Below are 10,456 nucleotides of genomic sequence, written 5' to 3'. Positions count from 1 at the left end.
GATGATGGCTGCACGTGTTTCTTTGGAGGTAACCATTGCTAACAAGAACACAATGATTGGAAGCGCTTCTTCCCTCCTTTTATAGCTGCTCTTAAAATCTAATTAGTATGATAGTGATTTCACCTGACTAGTACTCATTCACACTTTCACATGTGCACATGTGCTTCATATATGATTAGTCAATTAATGTTAGCTGGTCATTTTGTGTCAGGATCAAAACACTTTTTGTGAAAAGTTCATTTTTTGGCCAGTGAAGCTTTTAGCAATTATTTAAAATACATCTGATCACTCTATACAATAAGCTAGAAACAATGTGAATGAACACCACAACAGCTTAAGCAGCAAACTTTGCAAAACACAAAATTTATGTTACTGCCAAAACTTTTGGCCATGACTGTAGAATTATTCCTTTTTGCTGTTTTTCAATTGGCTTTTCTATAATTTAATTTAATTCTATAGTTCAATCTTAAGCTATGTAATACCATCATAAAAAATATAAATGATAACTTATTTAAAAAGAAAATAATCTAAACAAAGAGTGAAATAAACATTCAGCGTTGGTGTACTTGGAAAGGAGATAGTGTCAGTGAAAGGAATACTTGAGATGAAATATGACAGGTGATATGTGAGGGTAACTAGGTCTACTACTTGTAGCAGAATATTTTTATTATGTGTCATTTGCATTTAAGCTGTAATTTTGTTTTGAATCTATTATAGATTCGAGAAAAGGCATATGAAAACACAAATAATGTATTTCTGAGTTATATATAGATTTACATTTTTATTTATGCTAATTTATTATGCTCTGTATTCACTTTGTTTTGTTATGGCACAGATCAACACAAAGAACTTTTTAAGACATTTTTATGTCATTTGTATTGCCAGTCTTGTACATATCTGTTGATATCTGTCTTTATTTCTGTGTAAAGAAAATGTAAGGAATCAACAGAATGGAATACATCAATATGATCTCGAAATTTCTTGTTTTAGCAACATTTCAAAGTTTGAAAATGCAACTTCCTACAGATCACTTCACCAAAAAAAACGAAAAAAAAAAAAAAAAAAAAGTTTGTCCAAAGGCACGTGAGAGACTAAGTCAAACTGTAGGTAGCCTACTTTTGGGATTTATATGCCATATAGTTTAGTAGAAACTTAAAGTGTAGCCCTTATTTACTGACACCCATGTAGTTCCAAACCTAGCTATATGTACTTTTTAATATAGGCTACTACATTTTTGAAGATTGTTTATGGTGACCATAAAAGTAGTTGGCTTATCTTCTGAATCCATATAATGACAAATCATGGCAATTCTCCATTCTGCATTTTCAAATGGCACGTATAGCCCTCACCTGTTAAGGATGTGGCGTCAAATATCTGGCTCGGCGCGCCATCTGATCATTTTTGAATATAAATGCAAAAGCGTATTAGATTACAATATCTGCTCGAATCACAATGGATATTCATTTGTGAAATATGGCTGAAACTGCAGCTGCAAGATACACCTAACTGTTAACGTAGGGTACTTCATATAGTGCGACAACGTGATCAATAAAGTCTTATTTGCCTGACAATAACAGCGGGAAAAGTGAAAGTAAAAACGGCCTAGAAATGAAACTGTAGCGACATCTAATGGAAGAAACACAATAATGCATAGTATGGCACATTGTGCTGCTGCTCATCTTGTTCAGTCAGGATTTTTTTGCTCCGAGTATCGCTGTTCAAAACAGTAAACAAGTTAGTCTAGTAATGTGTAGTGCCAGGTGCAATCACATACCCATACAGTTTTAGGTCACGTTCAGGTAGGCCTAACTGACAGCTACCCTACCTGTAAAACTGCGCACTCAGTCACACCCGATAGGTTTTGCGGTGCGTGAGCGGGATGATGATGTAGGCGCGTCTTAACGACACAAACTTCATTCTTTTCACTTCACTTTCCTCAAGCGATCTGATACGCGTGCTTCTTCTGCAGCGGAATATAGACCAAAGGTCAGCAGTATATTGTGCTTTTAGTTTTTATTGTATTTGTTTACCGAACAAATTTTAATCCATTGTTTGTTGATATTGATACTGTTTTTTTTTTTAATCATGTCATGCTTTCAGAGTAATACGTTTAATTAAAAATGAATGAAATTACTTTAGCTTCGACTGTTTCGCGGAGCTCTTGTTTTCAATTATAGGCTAGGCTACAGGACATTCCATAGTCATGATCAGATGACTAAATCTTTGGGAAAAAACTATTTTCTCTTTTATTTTTTTTTCATGTGACCGGGGGGAAATAGGCCGTCTTCTAATACATTTCACCGATGCATTGAGATGCTAGGACATCGGTTTCTTCTTTTTTAACGAATGATATCGTGTGTCTTACCAGGACAAAGCGCAGATGTTTGTATTACTTTGTATGTATTACTCGCATGAAACTATGCACCTTTAGCCTAGTTTGTAGCCTATTGGTTTGCTTGAGAACGTGGGATTTTCCAGCATGCTTCAAAACCTGCTTCTCTCTCCTCCAGAACAAACATGAAGCCCTTGGCATTGCTGGCACTTCTGCTCATCATGAGTGAGTCTTTTTAATGTTTCTGGACCTATAAATAACTGTATTCATTAAAAATATATACTTTTTATTGGTCACATTCTGTTATACATGTTATTTACATGAAAAAAGTTCTTATCCATATTTTAAAAAATTCTGGTGTTCCTTTAGAGAGCCATATATTTCTTCTTCTTTTTGATATATCTGATAGTGACTTTAAAAAAATACATATTGCCTGTCTTGGAACGTTTGTAAACTGTCCAGTGTTTGTAAAGGAATTTGAGTATTTTGTCATGATAATTACTGTCTCTAACTGTTCTTGTAGGTGGTTCTGCAGTGGGACAAACGTTGAAATCTAATGCGACCGGCTTTGTTGGAAAGGATGTACTTTTATCATTTAACTGTTTTAATGTCCCTAAAGAGCTGATATGGCAGAAAGGTGATAGAGTAGTGAATGCTCATTCGCAAGACAAAATCAACATAGATGATTCCTACCTGGACAGGACGCAACTCTTCCTAAACGAGGAGAAGAGAAACTGTTCCCTGCTGCTCCGCAACATCTCTACAGCAGATGCAGGACTGTACACCTGTCATGCCCTAGACAGTGTTGATAACAACATATGGTCAAAGGAGTCTACAGAAGTTAATTTAACAGGTGAGTTTTCTAATTATGAATTTATTTATCCAAGCAGATCAATAGTTAATATCTTGAAAGGAAACAGCAAGCCTCTTCCTGTTTTACACTTTCAGTGTACTTCCCTTTTCAAAGTGCAAGTCTGCTTAGCTGTAGTCTACTAGGACTGGTTAGATAATGACGTGTAAGTGAATCACAGGTTGGAAAAAAGCTTCTAAAAAGCAGAACTTTCATGACAACCAAAGGAAGCTGAAATTGTTGCCACTGCAGCAGAACCGAAAGTTATTGCCACCAGAGAATAGCATACGACAATATCATAAACATCATTGTCGTCATCTGCGGTGCAACCAGTGATAATAAAATAGCTAATCTATTGAATGGTATCAGAGACTAAAGAACAAAAAACAGTACTTGTGTTGTGTTAAAGTATGAATAATGATGTAGGCTCTGAGCTGGGGTTTCAAATGCTGAGATTGTGCTAGAAACTCTGCCTGTGCTTCCTTCATTTCTTTTTTATGTATTACAAATTAGGATTGTAAGCTGTAATGTGTGGTAGTGTAAAGATAATGATGACATTGATATCTCATAACATATCTCTTTTACCAGTGGAGAGCAACCCTGAAAAAGGCGGCCAAACTAAAGAAGAATCTGTCACAGCTGTCTCTGTTAGTGTTCCCATAGCGGTAGTAGTGCTTATACTGGCTGTTATCCTGCTTCTAATCCTACTGAACAGAAGACAACATCGGACAAACACGGTAAACAGTCAATATAATATGTTTCAATGTTTTTTATTTATATTATTTACTAAATGACACAAAACATCATAGCAAAAAAAAAAAGTCCACATACAATAAAAATATCTAAAATACACTAGTCTAAGGGGTTGTTCACACCGAATGCCTGTTTTTTTTAAACTGATTGAACCGTTTATTCAGCATCTCACGGCATAAGCGTCACACTTTTGAGATGTCATGTTAAGTTGCAAACAGATGAACTTAAAAATGTGCTTCAAGACACCTGAAACACATTTTTGTTTCAGTCCGTTGCACTCCGTCTATCTTCTTTTAATTCCAAGAATATTACCCTTAATGACGTTTGAGTTTTGCCATGGTGCACTGAAGAAATCGATTTTATGACCTCTTCATATACATTTTTTATATTATTATTTCTATTCGAATAAACCTTTTCCTGTAGTGGCCCAATTCCTTGAATAGCGCTCATGGCAAAAGTAAACCTACACCAGTTGCAGCCACACACTTTCAGAGCACAGCTTTAGGGCTCAAGGTCCTGTGTTTGACACCTGTTTAATCATAGTATCTGTAACATTTCCAAAAAGCCTGACTGTGATTTTTTTCTTTTTTTTTTTGCTATAGGACACCGATGATTTACCGACTGAGGAACCTATGCTACAGAATGTGTGAAGTGCTCTTGCTTGACAGTTTAATGGACTAACTTCTATGTTGTAATGCAAGGTCCTTCACAACAACAATGGACAATAAGAGGCCTTAGCCCTAAACAAATGCGTTCACATGTGGGCATTACACAGCGGTGCGTGCCGATCCGTCTCGCTGCAAGACAGATTAATGTGCAGTCTTCAGTTGTAACACTGTTACTTGATTACCACTGAATTGTGAATACACTGTGAATATACATTCAGTAGGCATTACAGTTTTGTAATTGGACAAGATTCTCCTTGTAGGAACTGTCTTTATTCATTCTTTGAAGAACAGATGTAATAGGTAGGGGACGTGCAGTTTATATTTTGGTTTTTCCTCTCTCTTTGAGGCACACTGGTGGTCTCAATCCTAAACAAGCTTTCCAAATCAGTTTATTTTATTGTTCATATGTGTACAGCAATCATTTACTAAGCACTCATCATGTAAGCTTCTTTACATTTACTCTTGTATGGGTTGTTTTACTCAGCCTATGCTGATTTCATTTATGTGGAAGAAATAATATGGCACTCCCTATGGGATATGTTTGCTTTTTTTTACTGTACTAAATTTCATTTACTTTTAAATGAATTCTGTAAAGTACTTCAAACCTGCTGAGGCAATAAACCTTTTACTTATACAGTTTTTCTTTGTATGTACGGCCTCCTTTGTTACTAAGGTTTTAGTACTATAATGCTGCTCACTCTGAATGACTTCCAACCTAAACCAGGGCATTTAGCACATTATTTTGCTGACATAGGGTTTTGGTCAAATTTTCCAACTAGAACTTTGTTTTCTCGGCTGTTGCGTAACGGCGAGGTTTTTATTCCGTCCAGATTTCCAAACTCAGCCAGCACGAAAGAATGATCTTTTGTTCCTAGTCTCAAAATTTTTGGATTCTTTCCACTGGTTTGCTTTCAGTTTCTATATGACTTTGCTACTATAATTGACACATTTCCATGTCTTGAATGAATGTTCCTAGTCTCAAAATTTTTGGATTCTTTCCACTGGTTTGCTTTCAGTTTCTATATGACTTTGCTACTATAATTGACACCAGTGTCGTTAGAATGCACTAAATGCAATGACTAGAAGAAACACTCTTCTTAGTATCATATGATCTTTAGTGAGACATTCATAAACATATCAAAATATTTCGATATCTTTCGCTGTCATAAACTGATCATTCAAAACAATTCTTTATGACTTGCATGACTGAAGCTTTACAACCTGTAAAAAAGAGACTTTGCTACAGTAGTGTTTGTGAGATGTTAAAGATAAAATAAATACCTGCTCTAGTTCATAGTTGGACATCAATGGGCACTTCCTCGTTGTAAAGAGGTCAAGAATGATTGTTTTCAGACTATGCTAATTAGTCACGTTAAGAAACCTAACCTATATAGAGAGTAATGACTGTTTTTGTCATGCTAGGTGTGTTTGATGGAAAGAACGTGCAGAGTTTAGATGAAAAGCTTCTAGTAGAGGAAGTAGCTGCCAGGTGGTTGAAGATGTGTGCCAAACATTTAAGCTCGGTTTACCTTTTCAACCTCAAGATAACTTTTACGAAAAGATCATGCTTTCCCACAATGTTGACGGCAAGATTAAGGAGATAGTTCACCCAAATTCTTTCATTATTTACTCACCCACATGCCATTTCAAACCTGTATGATCTTTTTGCTTCTGTGGACCACAAAAAAACGAGATGTTAGGCAGGATTTGCATTTCTGAATGGTGCCCAAACATGACCAAAAAGCACCATATACTACCATAGGAATAGTCCAAAACAATCGTGAGCTGTATTCCATGTCTTTTAAAATCATATGATAGATTTGTGTGACAATCAGACTGAAATTTTCAGACTTGTAATGCTATGAAGTTGAATAAATGACTCATATACACTCTTAAAAATAAAGGTGCTTAAAAGGTTCTTCACAGCGATGCTATAGAAGAACCATTTTTGGTTCCACAAAGAACCATTCAGTCAATCTCTTTCTTACATTTTTATAATCTGAAGAAACAGAAAAGTTTTGTGAAACAGAAAGGCTCTTCAGATATTAAAGTTTTTTTATGGAACCATTAAGAAAAAAGGTTATTCTATGGCATCGTGAAGCACCTTTATTTTGAAGAGTGTAAATGATTTATTTTATTTTACTTTATTACTATTTTTTTTTGTTGCAATTTTGGGTGAACTTTCCTTTTAATTTAAATTCCCACACACCAGGAAGTACAGGTATGTTTTGATCCACGTGCTATTTTTAGGAATGCTTAATTCAAATGAGGGCAAGACATTTGGAAACAACAACAAAACACATCCATCTTTTTCTTCCACACTTTTTCCTTCCACTCAACTTTCTGTTAACATGCTTGGATACAGCACTCTGTGAACAGCCAGCTTCTTTGGCAATGAATGTTTGTGGCTTACCCTCCTTGTGAAGGGTGTCAATGATTGTCTTCTGGACAACTGTCAGATCAGCAGTCTTCCCCATGATTGTGTAGCCTAGTGAACCAAACTGAGAGACCATTTTGAAGGCTCAGGAAACCTTTGCAGGTGTGTTTTGAGTTGATTAGCTGATTGGCATGTCACCATATTCTAATTTGTTGAGATAGTGAATTGGTGGGTTTTTGTTAAATGTGAGCCAAAATCATCACAATTAAAAGAACCAAAGACTTAAACTACTTCAGTCTGTGTGCATTGAATTTATTTAATACACAAGTTTCACAATTTGAGTTGAATTACTGAAATAAATGAACTTTTCCACGACATTCTAATTTATTGAGATGCACCTGTAATATAAAAACAAGCCATTCAGTCTTTTGCCCTCTTTTAAGCCATAAAATACCAAGGGTATTGACCTTTTGATTCAACAATAGTTAATATTTGACAATGCTAAAGCTGAGTGTACATATGCTCTAAATTATTAACATTGGATCTCTGCCTGGGAAATTTGTGGCAATAATCAGTAGAAGTCTACTTTTTTCCCCTTCTTTTTTGATGATGGGAAATTTGCACATCATGTGAAACCATTTGTGAAATGAAACCTGTCACACGCTTTTTCATAAGACTAAGCTGTAAACATATCTTGTGTTAAGTTTACAGAACACAGTAACAGAATGAAGAATGTCTTGACCTAATTGAAATTCAGTCAGCAAAGAAAAACACTCTCTCCTCTCTGTGTCGCCTTGGAAAGTCCCACACTGATGTCAGCATATAGAACATTGTCATGTGATAATGTAATTACTAAAATGCTTTTACACTACTGTGAAATGCAATAAGCTTTTTATTTACATATATAACACACCCATGTGTTTTATATTTGCCCAAATCAGTTTATAATTATACCTATTATGTTTTCAGATTGCAATTTTTTTTTTAAGTTCAAAAGCAGCTTAAGTTATTAATCCATCTTCTCATTCTTAGAGTGCTTTACTAATAATTTTGTGAGAATTCTATTCTGGAAATCTAAGAGTTTTCTGTTTCACGGCTACGACTGCAACTTCCAAGCCTAAATGTGCATAAACACATGATATTCCTATGCTGTTTCATCTTTTTCAAGAAATGAAAAACAATCTTTTCATGATGTGAGGTGAACAACGAGAAGTTGACAATGTATCTTCTTTCACAAGCTTACATAATACCCAAGTCTCCAGGAAGTTAACTGTATAAGATAAGGAACCAGACAGGAAAGACTAAAAGGCACAGATTTAAATACTCATAAGCTGTTTTGTGTTTGAGAAATGTAATGTGTGTAGGAAAGACTGAGATCTTGGAAGTTTCTGTTGAAACAAGCTGTGTAACATTTTATATAAACTTTTAAGCAAAGAATATTGGCACCAATACATACTTGTTGTGCCGTTACTTAAAGTGAATGAGAAATTGCATTAGGAATCATATTTCCTTGATCTTTAATGATCAGGTTTTATGTACTAGGTAAACATACTCTAACTTCCAAAACTCAAAACTCCCTCCCCTGTTTAAAATGAACATTTACTGAAACTGAATTGCAAATATGAATCTTTGATTTTCAGCACGTTGTGATGCTACAGTGTTACATTTATTCATTTATCAGACACTTTCATTAAAAGTGACTTGCAAGATCTAAGATACATGCATATGATTGTACGTTACATGTCCATGACACATATTAGGTGAGCAGGCACTTGCATCCCCCAAGTCATGGTGAAGGAATAAGAATGAAGATGCCACTATTTCTTGAAACTAACTGAAACTAACTTTTACAACCTAACAAGCAGAACAAAATGGAACCAATAAGTTATGCCAACAAGAACTCTGTCGGTTGAGCAATCTGGCAATCTGAGAAACCAAATGGTGCCTTGAGTATATTTTTGTTTATACAGTGTGAAGCCTTCCAAAAACAAGATTTTCTAGCCTGAAGAACATTGCACTTGCATAGTGTGGTTACTTCACCCCAAAAGGTCAGATTTTCAGAATACTGCAGCATATTTATACAGATTTACCCAAGCAACAGATAAGGCCTGTTTTAATGTGAACACAGGCCTTGTTTAAATATTCAACAGATATAAAGTTCCAGCTTCATATTTATTGTACCCTACATGCTGTAGTGCTCAGAAAAAGCATTAACATGGGCGCCTGTATGGCCGATGCCCTTGTCATACACTTGCTGGCACAAACTCTCCAGAACAATTCTGTGGGTGCAGAACCTCCTTTCACACTTAAAACATACACAGAACATAAGCACAACTCTTCTAGTTCGCTACAATATGTTTCCTGTATAGGTTATCCAAAAGGTCCTAAGTAGCAGCCATTGTTGTGAGAGATTTTCTTTCTCCTCTTCCTCACTCCACCTCTAAGGGTCTCTCTAAGACCTTGAAATAGTCTGCCTGAACCCACCACACAAAGGAAGCAAAGTGGGAAATCAAGCCACTATCCGTTTGGATGGAAAAAAAAAAGTATTCTGATTTAAGTGTTTAGATTCACTGCCACATAAGAAGAACATGCCAAATCACTATCCTTCAAAGAAACAAGATCATACTTGATTGAAGTTATTTAAATGGAAATAGTTTCAAAATCAAGGCTCATCAAATGTATTCTGGGCTTTTTTTTTTTTAAACGATCTTCAAAATCATCCATCTGTAACCCATTGTGCAAGATCCTTGTTAGTTAAAGTATCTCATGCATCAATTTTGACAAGTTGGGGTGTAGAATGATTTTTTAATATGAGTCATGTTCCCTCAATAGACACCTGTGACAATTGTATGATGGGATACAGGACTGTTTATACATGTTGAACATGCAATCACTTTCATCCAATGATGCTGTCATTTTTTCCTCTGAAACAGCTTTTAATTAGAAGCGATTACCTGGCAATATAGTTTATTGACATCTAAATGCGCGTGCATAATTATTAGGCACGTTGATAGTCTGATGATATTTATTTTCCAAGCACATCTGACCAATTCCAAACCACATCAATCTTAATAACTACTATTAATTTTGTATTTAATCATTTATAAGTGATATATAATTGTCCATGAAGGCTGGAAGTGAAAAACTCCTTATATTCAGCTGTGCAGAATTATTAGGCATGTTTTCTTTTACAGATAAAATGAGCCAAAAAAGAGGTTTAACTCAGACTGAAAAGTCAAAAATTATTAAATCCCCATGAGAAATATTCAAAACTAATGCAATACAGAAATTGCAAAGTTAAGACATGACCATTGGACAGCAAAATGCTCACTGGGTCAGTGAGGTCAGAAAAAAAAACAGGTGGAGAAGAAAAGACACATGCTAACTGCAAAAGATTTAAAACTTTATGTGAAGAATTAGGTGTAAAACCCTCAGGAAGCATTTAGTCTCCAGCACCACCATTTTCCAGAAATGCA

The 10,456-nt window shown here is 35.4% G+C and overlaps 1 protein-coding gene across 4 annotated transcripts; it reads left to right on the top strand.

Moving 5' to 3' along the window:
• The first annotated feature begins 1,677 nt into the window (after positions 1 to 1,677).
• On the top strand, positions 1,678 to 5,234 carry LOC107673664 (sodium channel subunit beta-2-like). Of its 4 annotated transcripts, none has more exons than XM_016467355.1 (6): positions 1,678 to 1,799; positions 1,942 to 1,986; positions 2,511 to 2,557; positions 2,856 to 3,185; positions 3,771 to 3,919; positions 4,538 to 5,234. In XM_016467355.1, the coding sequence occupies exons 3-6, from the start codon at positions 2,518 to 2,520 to the stop codon at positions 4,583 to 4,585; spliced, it is 567 nt and encodes a 188-aa protein (XP_016322841.1). In that variant the 5' UTR covers positions 1,678 to 1,799; positions 1,942 to 1,986; positions 2,511 to 2,517; the 3' UTR covers positions 4,586 to 5,234. The 4 variants fall into 4 exon arrangements, with proteins under 4 accessions (XP_016322841.1, XP_016322843.1, XP_016322842.1 ...); XM_016467356.1 differs by lacking the exon at positions 1,678 to 1,799 and adding an exon at positions 2,280 to 2,382 and having other exon boundaries at positions 1,845 to 1,986; XM_016467357.1 differs by lacking the exon at positions 1,942 to 1,986.
• Positions 5,235 to 10,456: the final 5,222 nt, after the last annotated feature.

This window comes from Sinocyclocheilus anshuiensis, unplaced genomic scaffold (genome assembly GCF_001515605.1).
Source record: "Sinocyclocheilus anshuiensis isolate Anshui unplaced genomic scaffold, SAMN03320099.WGS_v1.1 scaffold628, whole genome shotgun sequence".
NCBI classification, from domain to species: domain Eukaryota; kingdom Metazoa; phylum Chordata; class Actinopteri; order Cypriniformes; family Cyprinidae; genus Sinocyclocheilus; species Sinocyclocheilus anshuiensis.
The sequence above is the reverse complement of the archived record's forward strand: the minus strand, read 5'-3'. Positions and strand labels throughout refer to the sequence as shown.